We start from the raw sequence: 16,367 nt of genomic DNA on the forward strand, positions 1-16,367 counted from the left end.
GAATGGCCATCCCAGTCCCCAGACCTGAATATCATTGAACATCTGTGGGATGATTTGAAGTGGGCTGTCCATGCTCGCCGACCATCAAACTGAACTGAACTGGAATTGTTTTGTAAACAGGAATGGTCACAAACACCTTCATCCAGGATCCAGGAACTCATAAATAGCTACAGGAAGCAACTAGAGGCTGTTATTTTTGCAAAAGGAGGATCTACGAAATATTAATGTCACTTTTATGTTGAGGTGCCCATACTTTTGCACCGGTCAAATTTTGTTTAAATGCAGATTGCACATTTTCTGTTAGTACAATAAACCTTATTTGAATCCAGAAATATAACGGAGTCCATCAGTTATTAGATATATGAAACTGAAATAGCTGATGCAAAAAACAAAGTTGTTATAAAGAAAAAAGGTTAACATTAATAGGGGTGCCCAAACTTTAACATATGACTGTATGTGTGTGTTGCTCTTATTGCCTTATGGATGGTAATGGAGTTTTTTCCCACAGTTCTGGTATGGGCGTCTGTTTGAACAATGCTCCTCCCCGCCAAGATTTCATTTATCCGACACAAGCTCCCGGACAAGCCTATGATGCAGACGATCAATGTCGTTTCCAGCATGGAATTAAATCCCGCCAGTGTAAATACGGGGTAGAGTCCTTTTCTACTTTGTCTTTCCAGTTTGGGAAATGAGACATATTTAACCATATTTTATGTATATTTAAGCCTTCAGACTGGGTATGTAGGAATTCAAAGAATGGCCTGTCCTTTGGATAGACCATCAATAAGTTATTAGTGAAGATCCACCGGGCACCAAATAACCCATCGATGGCCAATAATAAGGAAAGGTCATCAATAGAAAATCCTAAAAAATCCTCTTGTGATAGTTATTGTGTTAAAGAAGCCTTCCTCCCATCAAAGTTTTTATCCTCTTAATATATTACAGTCATCATACTATATATCACTGTGTACTTACAGTTGCTCATTTTTCCCTTTTATCCAGTTAATTCATTTTTTTTCATTAGATCTATGATATTACATGATTAAAAACTGAGTAGCTGAATCTTTTTAAGTTCTATGTAGACACATGAAGTCTCTTTTCCCTGAATGAGTCATCTCCCTCTTCAACTCCTGACCCAGCTGCTCCTCTTCTCTCCCCTGCCAGGGACTTTGCAGTGATGACTCATGCAGACTTCATGTCTTATAAGGAGTCAGTTAATGTCCCATTACATTTAACGATGCACTAGCGATCCCGACAACGATACGACCCAGTCAGAATCGTTGGTACATCGCTATATGGTCGCTAGTGAGCTGCCACACAGGCAGATCTCACCAGCGACACAGCAGCGATAAGCAATCCATCGGCGGTCGTTCTTGCCTATCACACGGCAGCGATGATGACAACTTCCGCTTGCGTCCATGCGTCGCTAGTCGGCGCCAGCGGGACGCCAATGAGGAAAAATGGCCCAGGACGTTCTTGCGCGATCAGCGATATCCAGCGGGGGGGCCGGTCGCAGGTACGTGTCACGTGTAGCGAGATCGCTAGTGATATTGCTGTTGTGTCACAAAATCGGAGACGCTTTAGCGATATCGCTAGCGATATCGCTATGTGTAAAAGTCCCCTTAGTCTATTTTGAATCACATGATGTCATAGACCTAATGGAAAAGAGACAAATTACCTGGGTAGAAGGGAAAATTGAGCAATTGTAAATACACAGTGCTATATAATATGATGACTGCAATATATTTAGAGGATAAATATTTTGATGGGATTGCTTATTTAAATAAAGTAAGCTTGTCCCACATTCTCAGCAGAGTCATTTATCTAATTCAAGAAAATATAAAAATATTCTAAAATTATGAAAACTCATACTACAATATGTCTTGCTTTATAAAGACAAACATAAAAGTAGTTAAGAATTGATTTGCATTTGGATTTTTCTTACATTGTGTAATGTGCAGGAGAAAAGAGTTCATACTGTCAAATGTCTGACTCCCAAGATAGATGACCAAAGTGTTTCATTTTTCAGGAAGTTTGCAGTGAACTTTGGTGCTTAAGCAAAACCAGCCGTTGCATCACCAACAGCATCCCCGCTGCAGAGGGCACCATCTGCCAGACAAACACAATAGAAAAAGGGGTAAAAACTAATAAATTTACCAATAATTTATATAGTATATACATGTTATGATGACAGTTGTAATCATTTTTCACCTTTTCATGTGTTGAAGTAATGATGGAATTGGCATTACTGAAAAGGGAGAACACACATCACATGTGAGATGGAGTCATTACTTGCAGATATATTAAACAGACTGCGTGGAGAAGCAGAATGATAACATAATGGATGATAATGGACTGTAAAATACGCATATTGGCTAAAACATTGTGTTTCAAAGTTCAAGTAAAACAATATGATGATCATGTCCTGTCTACAGTGGTGTTATAAGAGGGAATGTGTTCCATTTGGGACCCGTCCTGAGGGCGTGGATGGAGCATGGGGGCCCTGGACATCATGGGGAGAATGTAGCAGGTCCTGTGGAGGAGGTGTATCTTCTTCTATCCGCCACTGTGATAGCCCAAGGTAGGTAAGAACAGCTCTACTATATTGGTACGATACATAAAATTATTCAATGTTAGATGTACATAGGTCAAAGACTCAATACAAGCTAGAGGATAACTGGGTTGTCACATTAGTATTAAGTGATTAAGTGTACTGTTTGAAAGATTCTTTGGCAATCTCCGAGGCAGATGAGGCTTTGGATGTCATACGGTTCTCTAGGAATCTTTTGGTAGAAGACACAACTTTAAGCAACGTTGAAAGTACTCCGACTAGAGACCTTCTCAATTGAACTTACATTGTAGGCAGCATTCTTATCAGATTTAATATTAAGAGGAAAGAGGAAAAACAGAGGACAACATATGGGAGGGAAATCATTCAATTTTTTAAGTCCGTTTTGCTAGAGACTGCAATGGCATTATTTCTACCGCTATGGATTAATTTTACACTTCTTTAGAAATAACATTACATGAGGATGAAAGGTAATTCCGGCAGCTGAATAAGAAAGAGTTCTTTACAGGTAGAGCAGTCAGACTGTGGTTTACTGCAAGCGGTGATAATTTCAGATACTATAACAGTATTTAATAAAGGTTTTTATGTTTTTCTCACAACAAATGGCATTGCGGGTTATAAATAATCTAGCGATAGATAAGGAGGGTTGAATTTTATGGACCTATGTCTTTTTTCAACCTATGTAACATGTCTATAGCTGATTTTAAACTTTTTAAGACACCCCTCAATTGGAATGAGCTTCCAGCTTTTTTGGCAAATTTTTAAAAAAATTGCAATTCATAAGTCAACTTTAAACCTAATTGACATAGTTAACCATGCCAAGATTACATGCCCAGTTTAAAACTGGTGAGAGAGTTGTTAAATATGAAAAGTCACAAATGTGTGCCAAATTAGCATGCAACAAAATTTGGACTTTTTTTTTTTAACCACCAAAAATTGCTGCAAATCCTTTCATGTCATAGCTCTGGCTCAGAGGTTAGCACTGTTACTCTGCATCGCTGGGGTCCTCGATTCAAATCCCACCTAGGACAACATCTGCAAGGAGTTTGTATCTTCTCCCTGTGTTTGCTCTAGTTTACAACCACATTCCAAAGACATACTGATTGGGAATTTAGATTGTGAGCCCCAATGAGGCCAGTGATGGTAAGTGCCGCAGAATATGGTGGTGCTATATAAATAAATGTCAAGAGAGCTAGCAAATCTCAGGCAGTTATGTCTCTCAAAGATATACAAATAAATATCATATTTCTCAAAGGAGATGTCGTGAATACACATTTTTTACAAAATGCTGTGATTGATAGCAAATCACCTCTGTGGTCAGTGATTGGCTGCAGCGATCACATGTTCCTGTAACAGGCTTCACCAGTACATAAGGATAAAGTACAGATAAGTGACTGACCAGGCAGTGTTGAACGGTAGTGGTAAGGGATGGGAGACGTGAGTATGGCTTCCTTAATTTGATGAGACAATCTGAGCATTTGGTAAAAGTGTTCACTGCCAAGACCACGTCTTTTATAGGCAAATTATTATTATTATTATTATTTATTGTTATAGCGCCATTTATTCCATGGCGCTTTACATGTGAGGGGGGTATACATAAAAACAAGTACAATAATCTTAAACAATACAAGTCATAACTGGTACAGGAGGAGAGAGGACCCTGCCCGCGAGGGCTCACAATCTTCAAGTAATACTTCATTAGTAATAGATCTTATACTACTAACAACTAAATAATACCTACTGTAACTTGAAAAAAAGAATAATAATTACTAATAATAAACATTTTTTAAATCTGTATTGGATTTTAGGCCAACCATTGGAGGGAAGTATTGCTTAGGAGAAAGGAAAAGACACCGATCATGCAATATCGATGTAAGTAGAGTAGAATAAGAGTGTAGAGATTAATGCATTCCTATCCAAAACATAAGTGATGACTTACATGTGAATTCTAAACATTATTATGTTACAAAATATACAATTTTATGTTAGCCAACCCTTTTTTTCCAACAAAAATGGCGCAAATGTATTTAAAAGATGCATGGGGCAAGATAATGTTGATTGTGAGCCCCATCGGGGACAGTGCCAATAATGTCTGTAAAGCGCTGTGGAATTAATGGCTCCATCTAAATGAGTAAAATAAATAAATAAAAAATAAATATACAGTATCATTCAAAAGTTTGGACACATCTGTTCATGTAGTGGTTTTCCTTTTTCTTATTGGAATGTACACACTGTAGATGCAGACTTAAAGGAAACCTGTCAACAGAAATAACGCTATTAAGCTGCCGATATGAGGTTAAACTGCAGGTTAACAGCGTTACGATGCTGCCCAGTGCCTGCACACAGCCGAATGCAGCGGGGAGAAAATTAACTTTATTCTCCACGCTGGCACGGGTTTAGTCATCGCTCTGAGTATACAGATCGGACTCTGTAACCACACCCCCAGCCCTGACTGACACTGGCTCTACATTGCTGTCAATCGGGGGCGTTGTTACAGTGGCCGCTCTATAAATTCAGAGTGATGCCTGATCCTGCACCGGTGCTGCTCCGTGACTGAAACAGAGTGCTGCTGAGGAGAATAAAGTTATTTTTCTCCTCACTGCATTCGGCTGTATGCAGGCACCGGACAGCATAATAACACTATTAATCTGCAGACTAACCGCATGGTAACAGTTTCCCTTTAAGGCAGCAAAACAACAAAGAAACATACAGTTAGGTCCAGAAATATTTTGACAGTACCTGAATCTTCATGATAATGTTATGAAACATTAAGTAATTGCAACCATTTTTCCTACAAAGCCTCAACATTTCAGGGGTTAAAAAGTAATTGGAAAATTAACTTCACCATACAGTTGTGGCCAAAAGTATTGACACCCCTGCAATTCTGTCAGATAATGCTCAGTTTCTTCCTGAAAATGATTGCAAACACAAATTCTTTGGTATTATTATTTTCATTTAATTTGTCTTAAATTAAAAAACACAAAAGAGAATGAAGCAAAACATTGATCATTTCACACAAAACTCCAAAAATGGGCCAGACAAAAGTATTGGCACCCTCAGCCTAATACTTGGTTGCACAACTTTTAGCCAAAATAACTGCGACCAACCGCTTCCGGTAACCATCAATGAGTTTCTTACAATGCTCTGCTGGAATTTTAGACAATTCTTCTTTGGCAAACTGCTCCAGGTCCCTGATATTAGAAGGGTGCCTTCTCCAAACTGCCATTTTTAGATCTCTCCACAGGTGTTCTATGGGATTCAGGTCTGGACTCATTGCTGGCCACCTTAGAAGTCTCCAGTGCTTTATCTCAAACCATTTTCTAGTGCTTTTTGAAGTGTGTTTTGGGTCATTGTCCTGCTGGAAGACCAATGACCTCTGAGGGAGACCCAGCTTTCTCACACTGGGCCCTACATTATGCTGCAAAATTTGTTAGTAGTCTTCAGACTTCATAATGCCATGCACACGGTCAAGCAGTCCAGTGCCAGAGGCAGCAAAGCAACCCCAAAACATCAGGGAACCTCCGCCATGCTTGACTGTAGGGACCGTGTTTTCTTTGAATGCCTCTTTTTTTCTCCTGTAAACTCTATGCTGATGCCTTTGCCCAACAAGCTCTACTTTTGTCTCATCTGACCAGAGAACATTCTTCCAAAACGTTTTAGGCTTTTTCAGGTAAGTTTTGGCAAACTCCAGCCTGGCTTTTTTATGTCTCGGGGTAAGAAGTGGGGTCTTCCTGGGTCTCCTACCATACAGTCCCTTTTCATTCAGATGCCGACGGATAGTACGGGTTGACACTGTTGTATCCTCGGACTGCAGGGCAGCTTGAACTTGTTTGGTTGTTAGTCGAGGTTCTTTATCCAACATCCGCACAATCTTGCATTGAAATCTCTTGTCAATTTTTCTTTTCCGACCACATCTAGGGAGGTTAGCCATAGTGCCATGGGCTTTAAACTTCTTGATGACACTGCGCACGGTAGACACAGGAACATTCAGGTCTTTGGAGATGGACTTGTAGCCTTGAGATTGCTCATGCTTCCTCACAATTTGGTTTCTCAAGTCCTCAGACAGTTCTTTGGTCTTCTTTCATTTCTCCATGCTCAATGTGGTACACACAAGGACACAGGACAGAGGTTAAGTCAACTTTAATCCATGTCAACTGGCTGCAAGTGTGATTTAGTTATTGCCAACACCTGTTAGGTGCCACAGGTAAGTTACAGGTGCTGTTAATTACACAAATTAGAGAAGCATCACATGATTTTTTGAACAGTGCCAATACTTTTGTCCACCCTCTTTTTTATGTTTGGTGTGGAATTATATCCAATTTGGCTTTAGGACAATTCTTTTTGTGTTTTTTCATTTAAGACAAATTAAATGAAGATAATAATACCAAAGAATTTGTGTTTGCAATCATTTTCAGGAAGAAACTGAGTATTATCTGACAGAATTGCAGGGGTGTCAATACTTTTGGCACAACTGTAAATAAGATGTTCATTTTTAATACTTTGTAGAGGTACTTTGCTATGTCTCTTTCATCCTGTGCAGGCATTGCAGAACCTTAGGCATCCATGGTTATGACCACTAGCAACTAGCCAAATAACTGTTACTATATCAGTGGTTGTAACCATGGATACCTAAGGTCCCTGCAATGCCTGCACGTGAGAAAAGAGACACAGTGAATCAGAAAAACTATACAACATTTCTAATTGGAGGTATTTGCTAATATTATTATTATTACAACTACTACATGTTGGGATAGGATCTTGGAGATACATCCCTTTAAGATTGTCTTAAGCATGTGAAGTGGGGTTGACACCTGATGATTGATTCAACCATTGCAGAATATTCCAATTCTTTCCCTTAAAAAACCTCATGCATTGCTTTTGCAGTATGTTTTGGGTCATTGTCCATCTGTACTGTGAACCGCCGTCCAATCAACCTTGCACATTTGATAGAATCTGAGCAGGAAGAATAATCCTAGTCACATCATCAATAAACACTAGTGACCTAATGCCATTGGAAGCCATACATGCCCATGCCATCACACTGCCTCCACCATGTTTTACAGAGGATGTGGTGTGCTTTGGATCATGAGCCATTCCAAGCCTTATCCATACTTTCTTCTTCCCATTATTCTGGTACAGTTTGATCTTAGTTTCATCTGTTCAAAGAATGCTTTTCCAGAGCTGGGCTGGCATCTTTAGATGTTTTTTGGCAACGTCTAATCTGGCCTTTCCATTTTTAAGGCTGATTAATAGTTTGCACCTTGTGGTGAACCCTCTGTATTTCCCCTCATGAAGTCTTCTCTTTATGGGAGAACACCTACTTCCCTTCAGTGGATGTTGTAAAGGGTTTTTCTTCACCATGTCCACTATTGTCTCCCATGGAAAGATAGGTCTTTTGGATTTCTCAAGCTCATTAGTGCTCATTTTTTTGCAGAATACACCAAACTGTTGATTGGGCCACTTGTAACATTTCTGCTATCTCTCTGATAGATTTCTTCTTTTTCTTCAGCCTACTGATTTCTATTTGTCTTCTATTGAGAGCTCCTTTTAAATCATGTTGTAGATTCACAGCAACAGCTTCCAAATGCAAATGCCACACCTGGAATCAGCTCCAGACCTTTTACCTACTTATTGGATGATGGATTAATGAGGGAATAGTTTCTGCAGTCCAATAAAAAGCTTCTGAGATAAATATCCAATTACTTTTGGTCCCTTTAAAAAGAGGTATTTACATACTAAAGGGCTGTAATTTCTAAACCCTTACTCCAAGAAAGATGTGAATATCCTAAAATTAATGCTGAGAGCCTGCACTTTAAGCCCATATTGATATATAACTGTATTTTAAATATGTTTTGGTAAGCAGCTAAAATGGCAAAACTTGTGTTACTGTCCAAATATTCCTGAACCTAACTATATATGAAACCAATAAGTAAAGAAACCCATGTGAAGCAAACCAGAATCTATATTAAACCTTAGATTCCTCAAAGTAACCCCTTTTACTCTAATCATATCGTTACCACTGGCATTCTTTCAAGCAGCTTCATCGGGTGGATACCTGGAATGGCTTTAATGAACAGGTATGTAATGTCAAGAGTTAATTTGTGTAATCAGTGGCCTTCAGAAAGTGTTTGTGACCATCAGGTATGTTTTGCAATGTTTTGGCAGTGTTGGTACACAGTTCCGTATAGAGCTAAGCACTATTCCAAAACTGTTCTAAGCCAGAATATAGCAAGAACCAGTGAAGTAAGAAAAAGGGTAACAGTCCATCATTACTTTAAGACACAAAGGTCAGCCAGTTCAGAAAATTGCTAGAACCTTGAAGGTTTTCATCAATTGCAGTCATGAAGACCATCAATCGTTATGAAGAAACTGAAACTCATGAGTACTGTCACTGGAAAGGAAGACAAAGAATTACCTCTGCTTCCATGAGAGCGAAAGAATCTAAGCCTTAACACATATTCTAGTTTGTATCGCATATGTTTTTTTACTCTTTGTTTCCATATGTGTAACTTCATGGCTCTTCTGCCTTCAGTCTGAATCTACAATGTACATACTCCAAGAAGGAAAGCCATTGCTTAAACATGTCTGTCAAAACCTTTAACCAGTATTGTAACGCAACCCATTTTAAAAAGATTCTGTTACAGGATCTCCATTGGAAAGTAGGATGGTTGTACCATGCAATGCTCAACCGTTCATATCTTCACACTATGGAGGCAACTATTAATCTGATTTGTATCCTCAATAATTTAGATAGTTAAAAATCACAATCATGTAATTAGCTGATTTTATTAAATTTTGAATAAAATCTACAATTTGTTGACAGTTCAGGATTGACCAATTATTTTGTAATTACTCACTATGTACCGTAATTAATTTTCTACTTGATCAGAAAACAAAATCAAAATAACAATGCACTTTATCATTGCTACACAGTGTTAATGGCATCTGAGGAAATAACGTATTGGTTTGATAACTGACTAAACTAAAGTTTTTGTTTTTTTTCCAGGATTGCCCACCAGGGTCACAGGATTTTCGGGAGATACAGTGTGCAGAATTTGACAATGTGGCATTTAGGGGAAAATATTATTCTTGGAAAAGTTACAAAGGAGGTAGGTGTCTTGAATATTAAAGGGAATCTGTCATGTTGATAATGGTACCTGATCTGCTGGCAGGATGTTATAGACAGGAGGAGCTGATCAGATTGATAAACAATTTTGTTGGAAAGTTTCATTAAAACTTTTTAATGAAAGGTTTTATTCAATTAAATCCCTGGTATGTGTCCAGTGGGCGGTCCTATATCGTGATTGGCGGTCTTCACTGTATGTGCATGCAGAGATAGCTGTCAATCACTGAGTAGGACCGCCCACTGGACTCTTGCAGACATACCAGGTACTTTAGTGGATAAAGTACAAGTTATGCAGGTTGGAAAAGATTCAGTATATCGTTCAGCTCCGCTTCCCCTTCTCTCTGCTAAGCTGTTTACAGATTGACCTGCATGTACAGTGTGACAGGTTCCCTTAAATGTAAGTATGAGGCTGGGAATTTTACCAATTGCAAACACTTGTCCTATTAATCTCTGTATATGATAATATATTCATTGCTTCTAACAGATGACAGCCTGATACGTAAATCTCAAATATGTTTTTTAAACCTTTTGCTTAAATTTTGCATAGGTATATTGAGAGGTAACATCCTATTACTTATATAGCGACAACTTATTCCGCAGGAATTGTCGCTCTTCATGTTATTCCCTGTTCTCTGGGAAGGGGACTCCTCTATCTAATTGCCTGATCTCCAGTGTACAGACACACAATAAGGACAATCTTATAGAAACCAATTGGTATATTTTGTGGGGGAAACTGGAGTACCTAGAGAAAACCTTAGCAAACACAAATTCCTGGAACTTCTCCGAAGATCATTTTCTTGGACAACCTTTCTTCATTCTTTCTTCATAGCTACAATAAGAAGGATGGATGACTAAGTTATTATAATTACTATTATTTTTTTTTTTTTCAAAACCAGAGTGTTTTACACCCAGCGGCTATCCTCTACTTTGTCAGCCAGATTTCTATACGCACCACCTCCTCCCTTGCTGCTTTGCTGGGGAATTTGTCCCCTGGGAGATTCCACACTTACATCTAAAGTGGAAGATTTAGTAGAAAAGCTCAACTCAGCACATTCCTAGATAGAGTGAGAGGTGCAAAGGGGAACTGAGGCCGAGCACAGCTTAATGCACAACAGATGCAGTGGTATGCCTCCAGTGATCAGGGTGCTGGGCCGCCTTTTTGAGCTCCCCACATTTGTACGAGAAGATCTGTATTTTTTTATTCCCTTTTTGGACATTTTAACATAATGTTAACCTTTCACAAATTGGCTTACAAAATATAGTAAGCTTATGGCCAAGACTTATCAAACTTTTGTCAGTGTAAAACACAGCTGGGCTTGGAGTGAGCAGGCTTCTCCGATGGTTAGGAGGAAGTCCTGAACTCTGTTTTATGAAACAATGAGGTTTTCAGACATTGAAGCCAATGAGACACATATCCAAGACAATTGGTCAGTGTCTCGCAAACCAAGATCCTGAAACAATATGCCTAGAGGGTTTTTCTATCAGGAGGACAACATCTGCCGGTTGGCTGTATATGGGGCATATGGATGTCACAGAGAAGTATCTCGTTTTGCCTGCCTCTGAATGGCCACCATGGAATTTTACATTTCCTGTGCTACAACTTAGTGATGTAAAACCCCTTGGCCCCGAGTCATCATTCTTGCTTCTCCAGTTTTTGCACCTTATTCTGTATAAGACTTGTGCCATTTTTTACACTGCTTTTTTCTTTTTTTTTTACTTTTCACTCTACAACGTTTTCTTATCAAGACGTTTTAGACAGATTCATGAAATTAGACTTTTACCAACTGTCGAAATTTTTGTACGCATCTCAATCTTCTGGAGGAATCTTTAATTCGGCACATTTTCAAGACAGACGTTGTGCTTTTGTGACTTTTTAAAACAAAAATTTGCACACAAACAGATGAAGCCAAAAATAAGTAGCATTTTGGATTTTGCACCAAATTTATGAACCGCGTGTGCCATTTTGAAGTATTTGGAGCAAATCACGTCAGCGAATGCAACAGGACAAAATAAATGAATCGGGGCCCTTGTTTCTAAATAAAATGGTTCTGTTATCAAAGTGGGGGTGTTTTTTTTTAATACCTCAAAATAGTTAATAATTACCGCTGGCATCATTGGACCATAGCCAGTTACTACAATATTGCCTGTTGGTCCAATACCCTGTTTCAGACATCACCACAGGGGCAGACATACCATTGGTGCCACTTGAGCAGCCGAATAGGGGCCCAGAGGTAAAGGGCCCATTTCCACCTCCAAAACATCAAACAGCTTCAGTCACAGACACATGGATTATGATAAAATACTGGACAGCATAGGGCCCCTCTTCAGTCTGTGTCCCCCCAGGCATCACCACCACCTTTTATGAATAAACAACACATAAAACGTAATCATTTGAAAATTCTCGGTGGAAAACGAACTCCATAAGCATTGTTTAAATATTCAAAACAGGTGAATTAGAAATTTTAGGAAGAAAAACAGCCCAGATGGCAGCATTAGCTAAAGCTTGACTCAGACCAACCAAGGAAGTGTGGGCCTTCACGCTCCCAGGATTAACTAACCCTGGTTTACCTGTTCCCATAGTCACTGAGTGGACAAGAACTCTTAATATATTTCTTGTAATGAGGGATTTTAATCTGGGAAAAAAAATTGGAATAAAATATCTATATGATAAAACAATATCAGTTCTACATTCCTTGTTGAAAAAGGCAAAAATGTAAAAAAAGGCAGAGAAGAATTAATATAAACACCAGGAATATGGCCATGTACATACATGTGAGAATAGCTTTCATAATTTCATAAGCAACCCATTTAGAGACAGTGCAATCGCAGCATGCTGCGAAACTCGGCTCACACTCACCCATACAAGTCTATGGGTGTGTGAGAAATATTGGACTGCACTCAGATGTCATCCGATTGCAGTCCGATTACACCGGCGATGAAGAAAATAGAGAAATTACTCCTCCACACCTACCTGTGTGTGTTCTCTCATGCGAGAGAATTGGATCACAGTAAAATGACACTTGGCTAATGATCTCAGCAGAGGTTGAGACGAGGATCATTTGTATATAGCATTTGATTCGCTTGTATGAGAGAATTTTTGGATGCTACTCGCCAGTGTGAGTGAGCCCTTAGATGCCTATGGCTGCAACACCTGTCACTAGACCAAAGTTAGCTAGGTGTTTCTGCTACATCACAGAACAATACAAGTGAATGGGGGTACGCAGACTGCGACAAGCAAGTCTTAAGAAGTTCAACCATGTCAGATATTTTGCAACTTGCTTGTCACGGTTGCAGTACCCTGTGGTGCTATGTAGCCTCAGCCTAACAGCTACAACAAAAAACATAAGGGGGACAGATACAGTAACTTGGGGAGCATGGTGGCTCAGTGTATAGCACTTTTGCTTTGCAGCACTGGGGTCCTGGGTTCAAATCCCACCAAGAACAACATCTGCAAGGAGTCTGTATGTTCTCCTTGTGTTTACTCCTGGTGCTCCTGTTTTCTCCCTCGCTCCAAAGATATACTGATAGGGAATGTTGGACAGTGATGATAAGTAAGCATAATATATAAAGTTGAGTACTGTCTGTGTTACTTTATAGACAAAGGAAACTTTCAGATTGAAATTTTGATCTTTTAAACATTTAATTTTGCTGTTAGTAAAAGGAAACATCATAGTCCTCTCAGGGCATCCGGTACTCCTAGAGTTTTGCTCAGTTTTGCTCTACATTAGAAGAGATGAAAGTTTCTGTGAAAGTCTGCAGCATACATTTAATATATAATAAAAAAAGAGAAGAGCCAGCACTGCCAGTGGTCAGAACGCATAACATGAGGTGCATATGCACATATCTTACTGCATTCAAAATGAGACATTTAGCAAAATATTGATCAATATATTGAGCCACCCCGCCACGCCAAGGCAATCTCATATGGGGGGTCCTACTCTACATTTTTATTTATTCACTGTGCCATTGCGGCCTCCTAAATGTTTTAAAAGCAAGACCATATCAAATGCAATCCATACCTGAAGCATGACTGCATCACTCCCGTGCAGCCAGATGGAGCAGGTGCAGATAAAGGCCAACCAGGTCTGAACACAGACATCTCAGGTTTGACCTCCACACACTGCCTAACCAGCAAACACAGATGAAGGGCAATGCAGGCTCAGACATGGATGCAAAAATAAATAAAGCCTGGGGCAGGGCGGGGCTGCCGTGAGTGTGCACAGCAGCCTAGATCAATCACAATAAACACAGAAAAGATGGCGAACATGACCCAGCGTGCACGGCAACAGTGGTGGTCAGCCACAAAACCAATTTGCAATAAAAAAAGAGAAGAGCCAGCACTGCCAGTGGTCAGAACACATAACATGAGGTGCATATGCACATATCTTACTGCATTCAAAATGAGACATTTAGCAAAATATTGATCAATATATTGAGCCACCCCGCTGTCACGTCCGCCATGTCTGCCATGTCTGTTTGTCTCAAGAACTCCTGGAGCGATGTGCATGCGCATGTTTTGTCTGCTGTCCTGCATGTTCGCTAGAGCTGTGTGCAGACTCACCTCATGTCCGAGCTGCAGGATCCCTGCGTTTCTGCTCTGCCTTCTGTGATCTTCTCGTCATGTCTGGAGTCCTTGATCATGTGATGTTTCTTAAGATCCTGCACTGTCTGGTTCTGCAATCATCTCGTCATGTCTAGAATCCCGGATCATGTGTTCTTCCTAGGATCCTGCACTGGTTGGTTCAGTGATCATCTCGTCATGTCTGAAACCCTGATCATGTGACGTTTCCTAAGATCCTGCACTGTCTGGTTCTGCTATCATCTCGTCATGTCTAGAATCCCGGAAGTTCTCCCCTGGTCCTGACCTGGAGGAGCAGGTGCTTTGCCCTATATCAGGCCGCCTCTTCCTATGCTCAGGGCCTGATTATTGTGTTGCTTCCCTGCAAGGCTCTGGGTCTGTGGGGTTGCTCCCTCTATTCTGTGCCCTTGCACTTTGCTCTGTAGTGCGTCTCTGCACACGCTCCGTGCTCGTATTCCGCCTCTTGTCTTGTGTTGTCTCTCGTGCCATGTTTGTCTTTGCCTTGCTTTGCCTTGTAGTCCTTCTGCTGTTCTTTGTCTTAGTCTGTTTTGCTATGTCTCGCCTTAGCTATGCTTTGACTTGTAGTCCTTCCTTTGTTCTCTGCCTCGCCTGTTTTGCCATGCTATGCTTTGACTTGTAGTCCTCCCTGTGTTCTCTGCCTTGCTATTCCTTGCTTTGTGTTCCTCCCTATGGTCTCAGTCTTTGCTTGCTCTGCCTCGCTCTCTCCTATGGTGCTCTGTAGTGCTCCCTGGCACACGCACCATTTCTCCTCTCCTTAGTGCTTGTTTCTTTGTCTAGTCCCAAGGTCTTTCCTTGGCCCGGCTCTGGGCTTCTGCCTACGCTCCGCTGCTAGACTCTGTCCTCGCTCTGACCTGGCTCTGTTTCTGCTTGTGTTCCTTGCCTTGTTCCCTGCCTTGTCCTTGCATTGAACCCCGGCGTGGGTTCCCCTTGGCCGTCTCCTGTGCCGTGGTAAGTGCCACGTGTTTGTGTACAGCCGTGTGCACTGGCCAGTGTGGCGTGCCCCCTGCGTGGCTCCTAGCACGCACCCTGCCTTGAACCCTGGCGTCGCTTCTAGCACGCACCCTGCCTTGAACCTTGGCGTGTCTCTACACGCACCCTGCCTTGAACCTTGGCGTGTCTCTACACGCACCCTGTCTTGTGCCTTTGCGTGTCTCAACACGCACTCTGTCTTGTACCTTGAACCTTGGCGTGTCTCTACACGCACTCTGTCTTATACCTTGTACCTTGGCGTGTCTCTACACGCACTGTCTTATTCTATGCTTTGGCGTGGCTACACACGCACCCTGTTTCGTTTGCGAACCTTGGCGTGTCCCCTACACACGCACCTCGCTTTGAACCCTGGCGTGTCCCCTACACACGCACCTTGCCTTGCACCTAGTCTTGAACCCTGGTGTGTCCCCTACACACGCACCTAGCCTTGGACCCTGGCGTGTTCCCTACACACGCACCTAGCCTTGGACCCTGGCGTGTTCCCTACACACGCACCTAGCCTTGGACCCTGGCGTGTCCCCTACACACGCACCTAGCCTTGGACCTTGGCGTGTTCCCTAAACACGCACCCTGCTTGGATATCTGTCGTGCCTCCTTGCCTGAACCCTGGTTTGCCTGCCGGATGCCCGGAACCTGCCGACCGTTGCCAGAGGTCCGGAACCAGATGACTACGGCCTGATGTCCGGAGCTGACGTCCGCAGCCTGATCCCTGGACCCTGTCGGTTTGCCAGCAGTCCGGAGTCCGATGCCATCATGCCATTACCTGTGCCTAGGCGTGCCATCTGGCACGTACCATGTTATGGACCTTGGCATGCCCACGCGCGCACCTTGCACGTTTTGCTTGTTTTCTCTGTATGTGATCTTGTGTTATTCTAATGAAGATACCTTGCACCTACGTCTAGTCTCGTCTTGCTTCCTGCTCGTCCTTGTCGTCAGACACTCGTCTAGTGTCCCCTGAGCCGGCCGTCTGGTCCCAGCAGTCGTGGTGGCTCACCCCCTTGGTCTTGCCCCTGACACTCCCTGTATAGGGGGTGGATTCTCACAAGGTCAGCTCGCCCTCGGTGGGTGGGTGCCACGACCCA

The 16,367-nt window shown here is 41.6% G+C and overlaps 1 protein-coding gene across 1 annotated transcript in view; it reads left to right on the plus strand.

Annotated features, from left to right (window-relative positions):
• ADAMTS10 (ADAM metallopeptidase with thrombospondin type 1 motif 10) overlaps window positions 1–16,367 on the plus strand; it is a 322,067-nt gene that overhangs the window by 194,787 nt on the left and 110,913 nt on the right. Inside the window, exons 12-16 of the mRNA XM_073544180.1 lie at window positions 509–650; window positions 2,030–2,137; window positions 2,436–2,581; window positions 4,378–4,441; window positions 9,576–9,678. Of these exons, the coding sequence (XP_073400281.1) occupies window positions 509–650; window positions 2,030–2,137; window positions 2,436–2,581; window positions 4,378–4,441; window positions 9,576–9,678 (563 nt within the window). The remainder of the gene's footprint in view (window positions 1–508; window positions 651–2,029; window positions 2,138–2,435; window positions 2,582–4,377; window positions 4,442–9,575; window positions 9,679–16,367) is intronic.

Source organism: Dendrobates tinctorius, unplaced genomic scaffold (genome assembly GCF_039654945.1).
Source record: "Dendrobates tinctorius isolate UK_male_01 unplaced genomic scaffold, ASM3965494v1 ptg000011l, whole genome shotgun sequence".
Taxonomy (NCBI): Eukaryota; Metazoa; Chordata; class Amphibia; order Anura; family Dendrobatidae; genus Dendrobates; species Dendrobates tinctorius.